The sequence below is a fragment of the Rasamsonia byssochlamydoides genome, assembly GCF_041956645.1.
Source record: "Rasamsonia byssochlamydoides strain NRRL 3658 unplaced genomic scaffold VTN77scaffold_97, whole genome shotgun sequence".
NCBI lineage: Eukaryota > Fungi > Ascomycota > Eurotiomycetes > Eurotiales > Trichocomaceae > Rasamsonia > Rasamsonia byssochlamydoides.
The window spans coordinates 46,221-61,055 of record NW_027192480.1 but is presented as its reverse complement, the minus strand read 5'-3'; the positions used below and the strand labels follow the sequence as shown (position 1 = coordinate 61,055).

Genomic DNA, 14,835 nt, shown 5'->3' with positions numbered 1-14,835 from the left:
ACTGCCAACCACATGGTACAGAGGACTTCATACTCCATACTCTGTACCTAGGTACCTTTCCCAGGGCCCCGGTCCCAGAACCTGGGGAGTCGGGACTCGGGACTTGACCGCGAGGATAAGCTTTCCCCACAAACCAAAAAGCCCCCAGACGTCCGCCTCAACGCTCAAAAGTCGCCGCGTTGATCTTGTACGTGATACGATGCACCGGCTACAGTCGGTCTAGTGCAGGGTCTATAGGTTAATTTCTAGCTTCCTCAACGGGCCTGACCGTCTGACCTTCCTTCTAATTTAGTCGAGGCGTGGTCGACGTCAGGTCTGATTCGAGATTTCTTGATCGTGATCTTATCCCCCGACCTGCAGAAAAGAGAGCTTGCATGAGCGTTGAATATGGATATAAATAGGGCTTGAGACGAAGGAACGACCCCTGTCAGTCTCGTCTTGACCACTCAGCTGGCTGACTGAGTATTGATTCTACCCCGGATTTTCTTTTTGTTTTGTCTTCTTGTTCTCGTTCTTCGACATTGATCACCATGTCGAATGAAAAGACAACAGACCAGGATGCAGCTCCCGCTGCTGCAGCTGCTCCTGCTCGACCCACGCCCCCGACATTCCTCGGCCAGACCAAAGGAACGTGGTACATCTACTGGATCTGCGCCGTGGCGTCGATAGCAAACATGTGAGTCCGGCCTCTCTTATCGTGTGGAAGCTCCGTTAAGCAGAGACCGGTCTAATTGATAGATAACTGCAGATTCCAAGGCTTCGACTCGGGCATCTATTCCATCATCATCTCGGATCAGCGGTTTATCGATTACTTCCACATCGATGGATCGCGCTCGGGCGTGGTGGCCAGCATGGGTATGAACATATCTCTCCATAAGTCTCAGCGGCTCTGCTGACGTCGACAGTCAACTTGGGTAATGTCCTCGGCAACCTGTTCGTTTCCTGGTGGTTTATCTGGTACCTTGGTCGGTGCTACGCCTTTGCTCTGGGCACGGTGGTCCTGCTTGTCGGCGTCGCGTTGCAGGCGGGAGCTACTCGATTCGCCATGATTGTCGTCGGCCGCATCATCTCTGGGATTGGGACATCAATGTAGGCAGCACTCTAGTCTAATTGACAGCAGGTTCAAACTGACTCCTCTGCAGCGTCGGTACAAACCTCGCCGCCTACCAGGCTGAAGTCTCTCATCCGGCGATTCGCGGCCGCGTCGTTTCCTTCGTGCAGCTATCGTACCAGGTCGGAGTCCTGATCTCGTACTGCGTCGGGTTGGGGACGGTGAAGATTGCTGGAAATAATGCCTGGAGAACGGCCACGGCACTGCAGGTCGTCCCAGGCGTTATCTTGATCATCGCCTCCTTCACCATCCCGGAGTCGCCTCGATGGCTGCTGGAGCGACATCCCGACAGGCCGGAGAGGGTCCTCAAGCAGCTGTCGAAGATCCGCAAGCTGCCCGAAAACGACGAGTCGGTGCAGGAGGAGTATCTCGAGCTGGTTGCGGCGTACAAGTACCGAGTCAAGCACGAAGGTGACTACACCTGGTTGACCTTCTTGTCGAAGTACGCCATCTGGAAGCGCATCGCGTACGGAATGGCCACGATGGCCCTGGGGCAGATTTCCGGTGTGGGCGCGCTGATGCTGTACGGAGTGTTGATCTTTGACGGGTTGGGATTTTCTGCGGGGACGATGTCGTTGCTGCTCAACGTTGTGTCGGGTATTCTCTGTCTGGCGTAAGTGATTATAATTCCCTTAGATAAATTTCGTCACCTAATGATTGATACAGGGCTACGTCCATCACCACCGGCGGTGTAGACAAATGGGGTCGGAGGATTACCTTGATTGTTGGCTCGTCCATTATGGTAGAGCTTACCCACTTACAATAGAATAAACCACAGCTAATCTGAGGAATAGGTGATCAGTTATATTATCATCGGCGCGTTGGCTGATGCGTATCCCACGGGGACCCATTTCAACCGTGGAGCGGCCATTGTGCAGGTGATCTTCATCTATGTTATCGAAATGGTATGTCTCAGCTAGATAATGCCGTGGATACTTCGTTTTTTTTTTCTTCCCTTTTTCTTTAGATAACTGATACCTGTACAGGCCTACAGCGGCGCCCTTGGGCCATGTGCCTGGATCTACGCCAGCGAGATCTTCCCCACGCAGATCCGCGACAAAGGAGTGAACATCTCCCAGGCCGGACAGCAGTTGACGACGCTCTGGATCAACCAGACGTGGCCGGTCATGTTCGACAACGTCGGCCACGACGCATACTGGATTCTAATGGCCATCAACATGGTCGGTCTGGCGGTTGTCCTCCTGTTCTGGCCCGAAACCAAGGGCATCAGTCTTGAGCACATGGACAAGATCTTTGGCGAAGTCGACAAGGTGGATGCGTTCAAGGTCGAGAATCGCGTTACCACGGTCGAGGATATCTTTGAGAAGAAGGACAGAGAAGAGCAGGGGAACGAGACGGCCGGCGAGAAAGGGACAGCGAATCATGAGGAGCATGCGGTTTAGTTGGAATATCCTTCTTCCAGACTTCCAGCTCATCTGTGTCGTTCCTGTTGGAATCGTCTCAACGCATCTGTATTATATGATGTCGTATGATAACTCAATGATCCTGACTCTTTCCTGTTTACCCTGTACCTTATGTCTTGGGCAGTCTGCGCTCTTCCCGGAGTTGAAGCATATAGTCTTGACAGGTTGCCTTCTAATACCGGTTCTTGTTTCCCGTAACTTGTGTTGCATTTGGGGAAGATGTGCAGTGTTTCATCTGCCTGATTGGAGGGTTGAACAGGCAGGGAGCAAGCTTGACAGGGGATCGGCCTAGTTATGTAAGGGCCTTCCATCCGTGGATGACAGTAATCCCTGGAGACCACTCTATAAACTTGCTTGGTCTTCTGTGGTCTACTAGCCTAACTAAGACCTCAGCGTGAAGGGTGATTGCGACATGCTTGATATCTCCTGATGCAGTCTCATAATTCCTATTTTCTGCTTGGTCTCCCTAAATTTAGGGGCTCTTGCATCTTTGCTCATGGGGCTTTCAGTCGTATTCTTATCGTGTCATCCATATGCATTACCACTGCTCCATGATTTAATAGGTCTGACCTTGTTCTGTCGATCAATCCCCCTCTTCTTCTCCGTCCCCGCTGCCCTGTGCCCCGCATACCCCGTACTTAAGTACCCCGTACGGAGTACTCCGTAATTATTAATATACCATGCGGAGTAATAATTCCGGACCCATCTCCCGTGAAGTACTCCGTATTTATGGAGATATATTTCTCCGTCGTTAGTCGTTGGACAACATGCATAAATGCCTGATGCGGTTATATATCACAAACATAAACAACATGTTTGGATTCTCGCGTCGGATGTAATGTATGTGCCTGGAAATCTACTCAAGATGGAAAGTGGGGTGCGTGAACATCATCGAACATGCTCTCCTCCACGCCGGAGATTATACGAATTCGATAGACTAGGTAGATAACTGCACCGTACAGTAGACGGATCGACCTTGTCAAGACTACTCTTGCATAATGTTAGTCGTAGATTCTGCATATGCTAGTAAACGATGAGGGCTAGGTGCCGGTAATAATCCTGACCCAAAAGTAACAACAAATTAAGATAGGAAGCACGATTATGTAGGATTGTGATTGATCTACAGGGGTCACAAGCCGAGATTGGATTGTTGGAATTGATGATCTGCGGTCTATAAAAGAGTGCAGCACCTCATCTTATTGCATTGCTGGGGATGGTCCAGTAGACTGCAGCTTTCACCTCATTCATTCATATTTTTTATGTTTAAAGACTTCAACATGATAGCATGGTCCCGACCCATTCCCACCGCTGCAAGCATCCTCGCAGCAGCCCTAACTTTTCTCAACAGCAACAATGCCCTCCTGGTCGAGGCTACTCCTCCTCCTTTTCCACTGAAGCACGAGCCAAGACAGGTCGCAGAAGCCCACTATATCAATGGCACCCACTACAACGATACCTCGGCCGTCGTGCTGGATGTGTCGCTGAAGAATTCGACGGCGAGGAATAATACGTCGCCGTTGCTGTATGGGTGGATGTTTGAGGATATAAGTGTATTTACCACCATTGATCATTGCTGCTCTTTTCACTGTGTCTAATTATGTTACGGTTTTGTTTTGTGCTGCCGTTGTTATTTTACTGTCTTGGGAGGGTTATTAAGCATGATGTTCTTTTCGCGCTTTCCTTCCTTCCTTTCTTTCTTCTCTCTTTTTTTGTTTAATATGTGCTAAGTCTTGTTATATAGCATTCCGGCGATGGCGGTATATATGCGGAATTGATCAAGAATAGGGCTTTCCAAGGTGAGTAAGCTCTGCTATTCTCCCGCTTCTCTCTTCTTCATTTTCTTTTCTTTCCGCTTTGTGTTTTATATTTTTTTTTCTTTATGATTCTAGCTAACTATCAACAGGCTCCACATCGACCGTACTACCAGCACCCGGACTTTCAGGCGACAGTGTGGTCGCCTCGCAGAACCCCATCGTGCCCTTTGCTCCAGTCCTCGACGGCTGGCGACCCATTGGCGACGCAAGACTATCTCTCGATCTGCTTCATCCCCTATCCGATGCCCTCCCCGTCGTCTTGCAAGTAGACATCCCCTGGTATGCCACCGGCGAAGTGGGCTTCCTCAACGAAGGCTGGTGGGGAATCGATGTCCGGCCTCAGACCTACAATGCCTCCTTTTTCATGCTGGCAAACGCCCCCCGGTACAATAAGACGCTGACCAGCATCAATCTGTCGCTGCGATCCAACCTGACAGACGACATCTGGGCCACCACGACAATTTCAGTCTCCCCAGACGCCGTGCCCACCTTCGACTACGAACAATACCAGGCCAGCATTGTCAACACGGTCAAGGCTCCCAACTCCAACAACACGTTTGCAATCACCTTCAACGCAGAGGAGGTTGCTGGTTCGACGTTTTACTTCGGCCTGATCAGTCTCTTCCCTGAAACCTACAACAACCGGCCAAACGGTTTGCGCAAAGACCTGGCGCAGGGGATCAAAGATTTGAATGCGAAATTCCTTCGCTTCCCAGGCGGCAACAACCTGGAAGGATACTCCGTGTTTCAACGGTGGAAATGGAACGAGACCATCGGGCCGCTCCGATACCGCAAAGGACGAGTAGGAAATTGGGAATACTACAACACCAACGGACTCGGTCTGCTTGAGTTTCTGGAATGGACCGAAGACCTGGGATTGGAGCCAGTTCTGGCTGTTTATGCGGGATTCTCTCTCGATATTTGGGGCCAGGAGGGCACCTCTTACCCGGAAGATCGCATGGACGAGATTGTCCAGGACATCCTCAACGAGCTCGAATACTGCATGGGCGATACCAGCACTCACTATGGGGCGCTGCGTGCTCAACACGGCCACCCAGAGCCGTTTGACATCAAGTACATCGAAATCGGCAACGAGGACTGGTTTTCCAGCACGTATCCATATCGCTTCCCCATTCTATACAAGGCGATCAAGTCCGCCTATCCCAACATCACCCTCATCTCGACGGCCTACAACGAGAATGCCGACTACACGATCGACATCCCCGCGGGCGGCATGTGGGACACGCATCACTACGAGACGCCGACCTTCTTCCTCGAGAACTTCGACTACTTCGACAACTGGCAGGCGGCGACTGGCAACGAGGGGGTGAAGGTCTTCATCGGCGAGTACTCCGTCTACCAGCTCGATACGCCATCCGGATACGTCAACTTCAGCAACCCGGAAGGCATCCACATATTCTACCCAGAGCTCATCTCGGCCATCGCAGAGGCGGTCTATTTGATCGGGGCAGAGCGCAATCCCAACACCGTCATCATGACCTCGTACGCGCCTAGCTTCCAGAATCTGAACTGGTACAACTGGACGCCCAATCTTGTTGCGTTTACCGCCAATCCGGACGAAACGATCTTCAGCACTAGCTACTACATGCAGAAGATGATGGCCACGTATCGGGGGACGCAGACGCTGCCGGTGACGAATTCTCAGGGAGATTTCAACCCGTTGTGGTGGGTTGCTACGATCGATGAGGAAGCGGGAGTTGTTTATTTCAAGGTATTCATTTGAACTTATCGAGTCTCTTGTTCCGACTACTGATAGCATCAAACAGATCGTCAACTCCGGCAACTCCTCCATCCCGTTGATAATCAACCTCGACAAAGCCTACAAGGGGGTAAACGGAACGATACTTGTACGTTTTAGCAAGAGTTTTCTCCAACCATTTTCAGCAACCTGACTAACTGACAAACTTATACAGACACACCCCGACCTCTACGGATTCAACTACCTGAACAACCAGACGGCCATTGTGCCTGTTCCGGCAAACATCACTACTCCTTCTTCGTCGTCCCGGGGCCAGGGACGCTTCGATTGGGATGTCCCGCGGTACTCGGTTACGGTGTTGCAGTTTGATATTTGAGAATTCTTTTGTTTAAAAAAGCCATTTGGTTCACTTCAATATTGATTAATGGTATTAGTGAGACTTTGATATTCCCTTGCCAGATTCTTCAGGTACATATATCGCCCGTCTAGGTGCCTAGGTAGCGTGGGGATCGAATTGCATGCAGTCTCCACCTTGGCACCATAGCATTGAGTGAATCCGAAGTTACATGAATGGTAATCAAGAGATGTTGAGAAGACTTCCTATTATCATTATGCTAACACTAGGAATGTAATGATTTTACCGTACTGCCAGGAAAGGAGATGAGTAGGTTAGCTAGAGAGAAGTGTACAGTACAGTAATAATCTGCTACATACTTGACAGTTTCTTCTCAAGTCGTCAGTTCCAGTTCCCTATGACATATGAATATGAGAAGTCCCTGTTATCTCATGTAAACATCCTTTATCTATGTATCTATCTATCTATCTATTTTTTTGGTCTTTACGTAATGATTCTTGTTGGTCAGTTCTTTCTATTGTATTCTATTATATTCTATTATATGCTTTTTTCTATCTATTTCATCTCTCCTCTCCCTATGTCTATCCGGATCTAATGTTGATCGATCATGTCTCTCTATTTTTTCTCTTCTTTCTATTTTTTTTTTGTTATTTTTTGTATTTTGTATTTTTTTTTTCATCTTGAAAGAAGGTTAACACAAAAAGCCAGGAATCTTTCGTTTCTGGGTATCTGATCTGCCGAGGAATGTATGCACAGAACGGTACATTCATTCAGCTACTTGGAATGACAATAGTAGGTAATTATTATATATGTATACTACTATAGTTTCTAAGGCAGAAGGCAGTTAAGGCAAAGAAGAAAGTGCATTGCCGCCAAAAAAGTTCCATCCAGAGAGGACCAAGAGAAAAAAGAAAATAACATGTCATAGAACTTACTGTTGCGTAACATAATCGCATAAATTTTAGCTATACCGTCTAAGTCATAAGAATGTATGCCCCAGTGGGCGACGGCTTAATTAGTGTGGGCCAGGCCTAGCAGTTACACAGTGCCACCATCTTGACAGCATAAAGGGAGTAAAAACGGGACGATAGAAGTGAGCGGCTTGTGACTTATTAGGTGAGCACCTACGCTCCGATCCCTAACCTAGTAGGTTGATTTCTAATATTGGATTCTAGATGGATTGATTCCTGCCTTTTAGGTAAATGGTACCGCCGATCAGGTAGCTCCCTGTCCACTGTAGCGGCCAACCAGACAGCCTGGAATTATTCAAATCCGACTGTCACATTCTTTACCGGTTAGGCACCTTACTAGCATAAAGGCATATTACTGAGCAATTTTCTCTCCACTATTTCAAATTCAAACATGAACCACACATATGGAAGAGGAGACGAAATATGTCCAAGGAAAAGCTACCCTAGCACTACACATTCCCAAATGACACTCCTAATGTAGATAATACTCCATAGACAGAAAATGGTGTAACCCCTCCTTGACTGTCATACAAGAGAAACAATGATGCGAGCCGGAGGAGAGCCAACTGTCAATGTAGAGCAAGTAGAGGTAAGAAGGCTTCGAAGGGACTGTTAGTACGTACTGTGTAGTCGCCATTCAGATCAGATAACGACGACCCCGGACGAGCTCAGCGCACGGTCGGGCTGACTGCATAAGCTTATTGCTATGAATAAGCACTACCCTGTTCAGCGTATGAACCGGAAACCGAGCGTTAGTAACGCCATACACTCTATAGGATAAACTATGAGGACAACAGGGTAAGAGAATTAATTTCGGCAATTGATAGCATGGCTGGTTGTTTTAGTCTTCATCCCAAATTTGAGCCTGGCCCAAGGATCAATCAGAATGGCGCCCTGGATCTGATATGATATGATGTGATTACCATCACCAGCTCCACATCGATTAGGTTGCGTTTGAGCGTCATTGGCGGGGTGTTTCTCGCTCATGACTGACGAGTTGACACAAGGGAGTCCGACAAATAATCCAGTTCAGGATTAATTCCACTTAGCGATATGCGGAGTACAGCCAGAGGAACGAATCAAAACAAATAACGACAGTAAGCAGCTTTGCCCATTTGTCACTCCGTGCTAAAACATACAGTACTGGATTGGCTGATTAGCAGATGGCGGATCTTCTCCACCACGGTTTATAACGCTTTATAATGATTGTAATAAGCAACCCAAGAATGACAGCGTCTGGATTCTCTGCGATTACCAAGCAGCGCGGCCTCGACCGGACTGTCAACAGTACCAGATCAACACCGATTAGGCATCACCCCATCGTCTGAGGTCTTCTTTTCCGCTCATGCTTTTGATATTCCGTGTGTTTACTGACATCAGCCAAGCAGACATGGCCATTCCCACCTCTCTCCCATGATCAGGAGGAGTCCGTCGATGACAATGATTCTTCCTGGCATAAGCCGATTGACACCTAGCCCTTGCGTACTCTGTACCGAGTCAGCTTTACCCCGAACAGGTCTCTGAACGTCTTGGCCTTGTATGACAGCCAAGGATCGTAATGGTATGTTCCGTCCTCAGATCAGAGGTTATCACTCAATTCCTGTCGGTTGACCGCCCCACCGAAACAAGCAGCGACTGGCGCCATGCAGAATGACGTCGGATTGCTGCAGCCGGGGATCATGTCTCCTGTCGGTATCCGACTCGCTGCGGTCCTGTGAGACGACGAGTCGAGAATAGTCGTGTGACTGCCAGCACCCTGTATGGACCATGGCCCAGGTCCATTGACTAATTGTCCTTGATCCATTCGACGATGTCCTCTGTGTAGTTTCAGGTTTCCGGCCTGCCGGCGACGTCGCATATAAGGACGTGCCTTCCTCGCCGGTCCTGCTCGGTTTCCCGTCTAGGCTGGCCGTCAATTCTGTCAATCTGCGACTGTCCATTCTCTGTGCCGATTCCTCGATGAGAGTCGCCAACATGCGCGCAGTCCAACTTCTGCCCAGCATCGCCGGCCTCATTGGCGCTGCTTCCGCAGTCGGATGTCCATATATGACAGGGCAGCTCGACCGTCGACAGGATTCGGGCGATGCAGCTGCCTCCACGGAGCAGTTTCTGTCGCAGTTCTACCTCAACGACAACAACAGCTTCTTGACCACCGACGTCGGAGGGCCAATCTCGGATCAGAACAGTCTGAAGGCGGGACAACGCGGCCCAACGCTGCTGGAGGACTTTATCTTCCGCCAGAAGATCCAGCACTTTGACCACGAGCGTGTATGTCTTAATACAAACAGTCTTGATGCGTATCAGATATTGATGACGATCACAGGTGCCAGAACGCGCGGTCCATGCTCGAGGAGCTGGCGCCCACGGGGTCTTCACTTCCTACGGAAACTGGTCCAATATTACAGCGGCGTCCTTCCTGAGCGAAGAAGGGAAAGAAACTCCAGTGTTCGTGCGGTTCTCAACCGTTGCCGGAAGTAGAGGCAGTTCGGATACGGCGCGCGATGTCCACGGGTTTGCTACCAGGTTCTATACCGATGAGGGCAACTTTGGTATGCCATCCCCTACATATTCTCGGACACTGCTGACAGCGTTGACAGATATTGTGGGCAACAACATCCCCGTCTTCTTCATCCAGGATGCTATTCTCTTCCCCGACCTCATTCATGCCGTGAAACCCAGCCCCGATAACGAGATTCCCCAGGCCGCGACGGCTCATGACACGGCCTGGGACTTCTTCAGCCAGCAGCCCAGTGCGTTGCACACGGTCTTCTGGGCCATGTCTGGCCACGGCATCCCTCGCTCCTTTCGCCATATGGACGGCTTTGGCGTCCATACCTTCCGATTTGTGACAGACGATGGATCCTCTAAGCTGGTCAAGTTCCACTGGACCTCGCTGCAGGGCAAGGCCGGCCTGGTCTGGGAGGAGGCGCAAGCGGCAGCTGGGAAGAACCTTGACTACATGCGTCAGGATCTCTGGGACAACATTGCAGCCGGTCGATACCCGGAATGGGAGGTGCGTGATCGTGTCGAGATTCTTATCGTATGATCTATTGCTAATTCGGTCCAGCTGGGTGTGCAAATCGTCGACGAAGAGGATCAGCTCAGTTTCGGATTTGATCTCCTGGATCCCACCAAAATCCTTCCTGTCGAATATGTCCCAATCACGCCTCTTGGGAAGATGCAGCTCAACCGGAATCCCCTCAACTATTTTGCCGAGACGGAGCAAGTCATGGTATGTGAAAACGTGCTTCTATTGAGATCAAGCAGACTGACGACATATTAGTTCCAACCTGGCCACATTGTGCGCGGAATTGACTTCACTGAAGATCCTCTTCTGCAGGGACGGCTCTTCTCCTATCTCGACACCCAGTTGAATCGAAACGGAGGCCCCAACTTTGAGCAGCTCCCAATCAATCGTCCTCGAGTGCCATTCCATAACAACAACCGCGATGGGGCCAGTAAGTTGAATCCCTCTTCAACGACTGGGGGCTTTGTGAGAATACATTCTAACCCGGACCAGGCCAAGCGTTTATTCCCCTGAACAAGGCCGCATATAGCCCGAACACCCTGAACGACGGCTACCCTCAGCAGGCGAACCAGACCGTGGGCAATGGCTTCTTCACCACTCCAGGACGCACGGTCAGTGGCCGGCTCATCCGCGGCGTGAGTTCGACCTTTTCTGATGTCTGGTCTCAACCACGACTGTTCTACAACTCGCTGGTGCCGGCCGAACAGCAGTTCCTTATCAACGCTATCCGTTTCGAGAACTCAAACGTGAAGAGTGAGGTGGTCCGGAAGAATGTTGTCACCCAGCTCAACCGCGTCGACAACGACCTTGCCTGCCGGGTTGCCCGGGTTATCGGCGTTGAAGAGCCCAGCCCAGACCCTACATACTATCACAACAACAAGACCGCCGGTGTTGGTACCTTTGGCACGCCGCTCCTGAGGATCGATGGCCTGAAAGTCGGGGTGCTTGCCACTGTTGGTGAACCCGACAGCATCAGCCAGGCTCAGAGCCTCAAGAACAGCCTCTCCGACTCCAATGTCGATGTGACCGTTGTTGCTGAGTCTTTTACGTCTGGTGTTGATGCGCTCTACACCAACTCGGACGCTACCAACTTTGACGCGGTCATCGTGGCCGCTGGTGCCGAAGGGCTCTTCACTCCCAGCAGCTTCACAGCCCAACCAACGAACTCGACGACGGCGACGCTTTATCCTGCCGGTCGTTCACTCGAGATCCTGGTCGACGCCTTCCGGTTCGGCAAGACTGTGGGAGCGCTGGGCAGCGGATCTGCGGCGCTTGAGGCAGCCGATATCTCGACGAGTCGGCCGGGTGTGTATGTTGCCGATTCGGCCAGCGAGGATTTTGTGAACGATATCGAGAGTGGACTGCGGACGTTCAAGTTCCTTGACCGGTTTGCATTGGATGAGTAGGAAGCTGGAAGGAGATAAAGGCTGAGCTAGACACTGTGACTATTCTGCTAGGACTATGACTGGTTTCTTTCTGCTGTACCTATTTCTACACTTGTTTATTTTAGCCTATGCCCTGCCAGCTCGTTCTAGCGAAGCTTTAATCGACAATCGATGTCATGAGTACACGCATTAAATGGTATGTTCAGCACCAAGCATTCCAGAACATCGTAGTATCTCTCCTGTGGAGCCAGTGTCAAAATTAAAGATGTTGGCAGGCTACCTTTCTGGTGCCTTGGCACCTCTTTTTGCCCGAATCTGCAAGAAAAAAATTATTTACGATCGTGAGATGCAGAAGCTTCCTCTGCGAATCCCAATATGTAGCCAAGATGGTTATAGATGCCTTCAAGGCATTCGTTTTTAACGTTGATTGGTGCTCTTAGTCGATGCCTCGTCCAAGTGTCCATGCAGAATGTGGGGTTTGCATCTCCCCTGGGCAGTTGGGATAATCATCCAAACACGATTTATAGCTTTGGTACGATTACCCTAAGTACAGTGCTCTGTACCTGATGGACTATCCTGCCCGAAATTCTCGCTGCGAATCTACCCCAACCCCACATAAAGGTGGGATGAGCTGACTATGCAGTCAGATACGGAGTAGTTAGCGTCTCCCAGCTGGACAGACACCATGAGCATCTGTATAGAAAGAAACAGTATCCATCTGTGAAGGGGATAAGTTCACATCATTGTCAGAATACCAATCAGCAGTAGCCTATATCAACTCGAGCAAGATCTCCCATCAATCGATACGTCGCCAACAGCCGGCATGGGTGCGCCTTCAAAACCTCCAGCTGCATCAACCGGCTTCCCCGGAACTTGTTCGCCACTCGCAAGATGCCTTGCAGCTGGTCTACCGATCGCGGACTGGAAAAGAAAAAAAATTAGGATGACAGATGCCAGCCAAAGGAGTTTATATCTTCAAACTGAACCGACCAGACAGCAGCACTCGGAACCCTCCTCCTCCCCTCAACCTCCCACAACTCATACGGATCGACGTAGTCTTCGAGCGCTTTCCCGACAAAGACGCCGTCCTTGCCCACAACAGCTACGAACTCGGCTATTGCGGTGTCAAAGTCTTCCTGGATGATGCCCGGCGGGAGCACCGGTTCCAGAGGACGGAGCAGGGAGCCAGACAGGAGTGTGCGATGCGTTTGCTGATAGATCGGATCATCGTAGCGGATAAATCCCCGTGTGGACGTTTTCGCGCGGGAAAAACCTGGGGTGGGTTGTCTTCTTCTGTCTTACCGTCCAGGAATGACTCAATCTTGAATGCTGAGAGAACTCTTGCATAGTTATGGAGGCCCAGCACCGCGACTGACTGGCTCCATCGCGCTGGATCTCCACCGCATGAACAGGATCATCGAGGTCAACGATCAGTATGCGTATGCGGTGGTCGAGCCTGGCGTCACGTTCACCGATCTGTACAACTACTGCGCTCGCAACAAGCTACGCGTCTGGCCCAGCGTGCCGTCTCTGGGATGGGGGAGCGTGGTAGGAAACGTGAGTTTGTCACAGCAGATATGCAGAATTGATATTCATCGTGTTGCTGCAGACTCTCGACCGAGGCACCGGATTCACTCCCACAGCCACTCACCACCAACACATCTGCGGACTGGAAGTGATGCTGGCTGACGGCGACATCGTTCGGACGGGACAGTTTGCTATCTCGAACTCGCCCTCATCCCATCTGTCGAAGTTTACCTTTGGGCCCTCCATCGAGGGCCTCTTCCTGCAGAGCAACCTCGGCATTGTCGCCAAGATGGGTATCTGGCTCCATCCGCAGCCACAGGCGTACATGTCCTGTCTGTTCGACATGCAGGAGCTGGAGGACATCGAGACGCTTGTCGACATCTTTGGGGAACTCCGGAGAAATGGGACGCTGCTCAACATCGTGTACGTGTCCAATATCATTGAGTGGCTTGGCATGCAGGGCAAGCGCGAAGAGCTGTGGACCGGCCAGGGGGCCATCCCCATGTGGCGGATCCGCGAGCTCCAGAAGCAGCTGGATATGGGCTACTGGTCGGCCAAGTTCGGCCTGTACGGCCCCAAGGAGGTCATCCAGGCTCATTACGACGAGCTCCAACGGATCGTTGCGGTGAAAGCTCCCCGGGGGCGTCTTCGGGGGGAGCTCTTCGCAGGCGAGAATGGCCAGCTCCTCGACGCGACTGCCGTCCCCGAGCCTCACGGGGGCTTCTTCGTCGGCATTCCCAGCCTGTGGAGTCTGCCCATGGTGCGCTATCGCCTACCAAAAGACGGCACTGGCATCGGAGCGCATACCGATTACAGCGCCATCATCCCGTCGTCCGGGGAGACGCTGCTCGAGTGGGTGCAGACAGCGAAGAGGATCTGCGAGGCTGAGGGCTTTGACCTGTTCTGCGACTTCTTCATGCACGAGCGCCATGTCATATTCGTGAATATGATGACGTTTGACAAGAGTGATCCCAAGCATCGACAGGCGGTCAATAAGATCTTCCATGGACTCTTCAGGGAAGGCAAGAAGAGGGGGTTTAGCAATTATCGATCGCATATCGATCATATGGGTTAGTCGTAAGACAGTAACTTCGATTTTTTTTTATTGTTGTTACTATTCGCTAATAATTCCGCTGTCCTAGATCTCGTCGCCGACCTGTACGATTTCAATAACCATGCCTATCGACGGTTTGTCGAGAAGATCAAGGTAAGACTAAGCCTATTTGTGCTGTTTCAACAGCGCCAGTCCTGCATGCATTTCTTTGAAGTTTGGAACAGGATATGATTGATTTCTGATTAATACTAGGACACCCTCGATCCGAACGATATCTTGTCGCCCGGTAAGCAGGGCATCTGGCCGCAGAGATATAGACAGGATGCAGTGAGGACGAATGCACTACTGTGAGCAGCTTTTAGTGAAATGAGGATGTGGCAGAATCCTCTCTCTTGACGTATGACGTTTCTCCTCCTCTTCTTATTCTTCTTGTTGGAGATTCCGGT

General features: G+C 50.7%; 5 protein-coding genes across 5 annotated transcripts; all 5 read left to right on the top strand.

The window, feature by feature from the left end:
* Nucleotides 1–530: 530 nt before the first annotated feature.
* VTN77DRAFT_9861 (uncharacterized protein) lies at nt 531–2,514 on the top strand (the record flags this gene model as incomplete). The annotated part of the gene is made up of 7 exons (XM_069426514.1): nt 531–676; nt 749–855; nt 906–1,089; nt 1,143–1,724; nt 1,778–1,853; nt 1,906–2,016; nt 2,098–2,514. The coding sequence occupies 7 exons, from the start codon at nt 531–533 to the stop codon at nt 2,512–2,514; spliced, it is 1,623 nt and encodes a 540-aa protein (XP_069273587.1).
* A 1,298-nt stretch (nt 2,515–3,812) lies between these two features.
* On the top strand, nt 3,813–6,445 carry VTN77DRAFT_9860 (uncharacterized protein; the record flags this gene model as incomplete). Its single annotated transcript, XM_069426513.1, has 5 exons — nt 3,813–4,085; nt 4,277–4,331; nt 4,439–6,081; nt 6,137–6,217; nt 6,284–6,445. 5 exons carry the CDS (start codon nt 3,813–3,815, stop codon nt 6,443–6,445), a joined length of 2,214 nt encoding a protein of 737 aa, XP_069273586.1.
* A 2,924-nt stretch (nt 6,446–9,369) lies between these two features.
* VTN77DRAFT_9859 (uncharacterized protein) lies at nt 9,370–11,829 on the top strand (the record flags this gene model as incomplete). The annotated part of the gene is made up of 6 exons (XM_069426511.1): nt 9,370–9,663; nt 9,719–9,944; nt 9,993–10,408; nt 10,463–10,627; nt 10,679–10,853; nt 10,916–11,829. 6 exons carry the CDS (start codon nt 9,370–9,372, stop codon nt 11,827–11,829), a joined length of 2,190 nt encoding a protein of 729 aa, XP_069273585.1.
* A 929-nt stretch (nt 11,830–12,758) lies between these two features.
* VTN77DRAFT_9858 (uncharacterized protein) lies at nt 12,759–13,183 on the top strand (the record flags this gene model as incomplete). The annotated part of the gene is made up of 2 exons (XM_069426510.1): nt 12,759–13,086; nt 13,158–13,183. The coding sequence occupies 2 exons, from the start codon at nt 12,759–12,761 to the stop codon at nt 13,181–13,183; spliced, it is 354 nt and encodes a 117-aa protein (XP_069273584.1).
* Nucleotides 13,184–13,212: 29 nt separating this feature from the next.
* Nucleotides 13,213–14,740, top strand: VTN77DRAFT_9857 (uncharacterized protein; the record flags this gene model as incomplete). Its single annotated transcript, XM_069426509.1, has 4 exons — nt 13,213–13,365; nt 13,418–14,405; nt 14,478–14,542; nt 14,642–14,740. 4 exons carry the CDS (start codon nt 13,213–13,215, stop codon nt 14,738–14,740), a joined length of 1,305 nt encoding a protein of 434 aa, XP_069273583.1.
* Between the last annotated feature and the right edge of the window lie 95 nt (nt 14,741–14,835).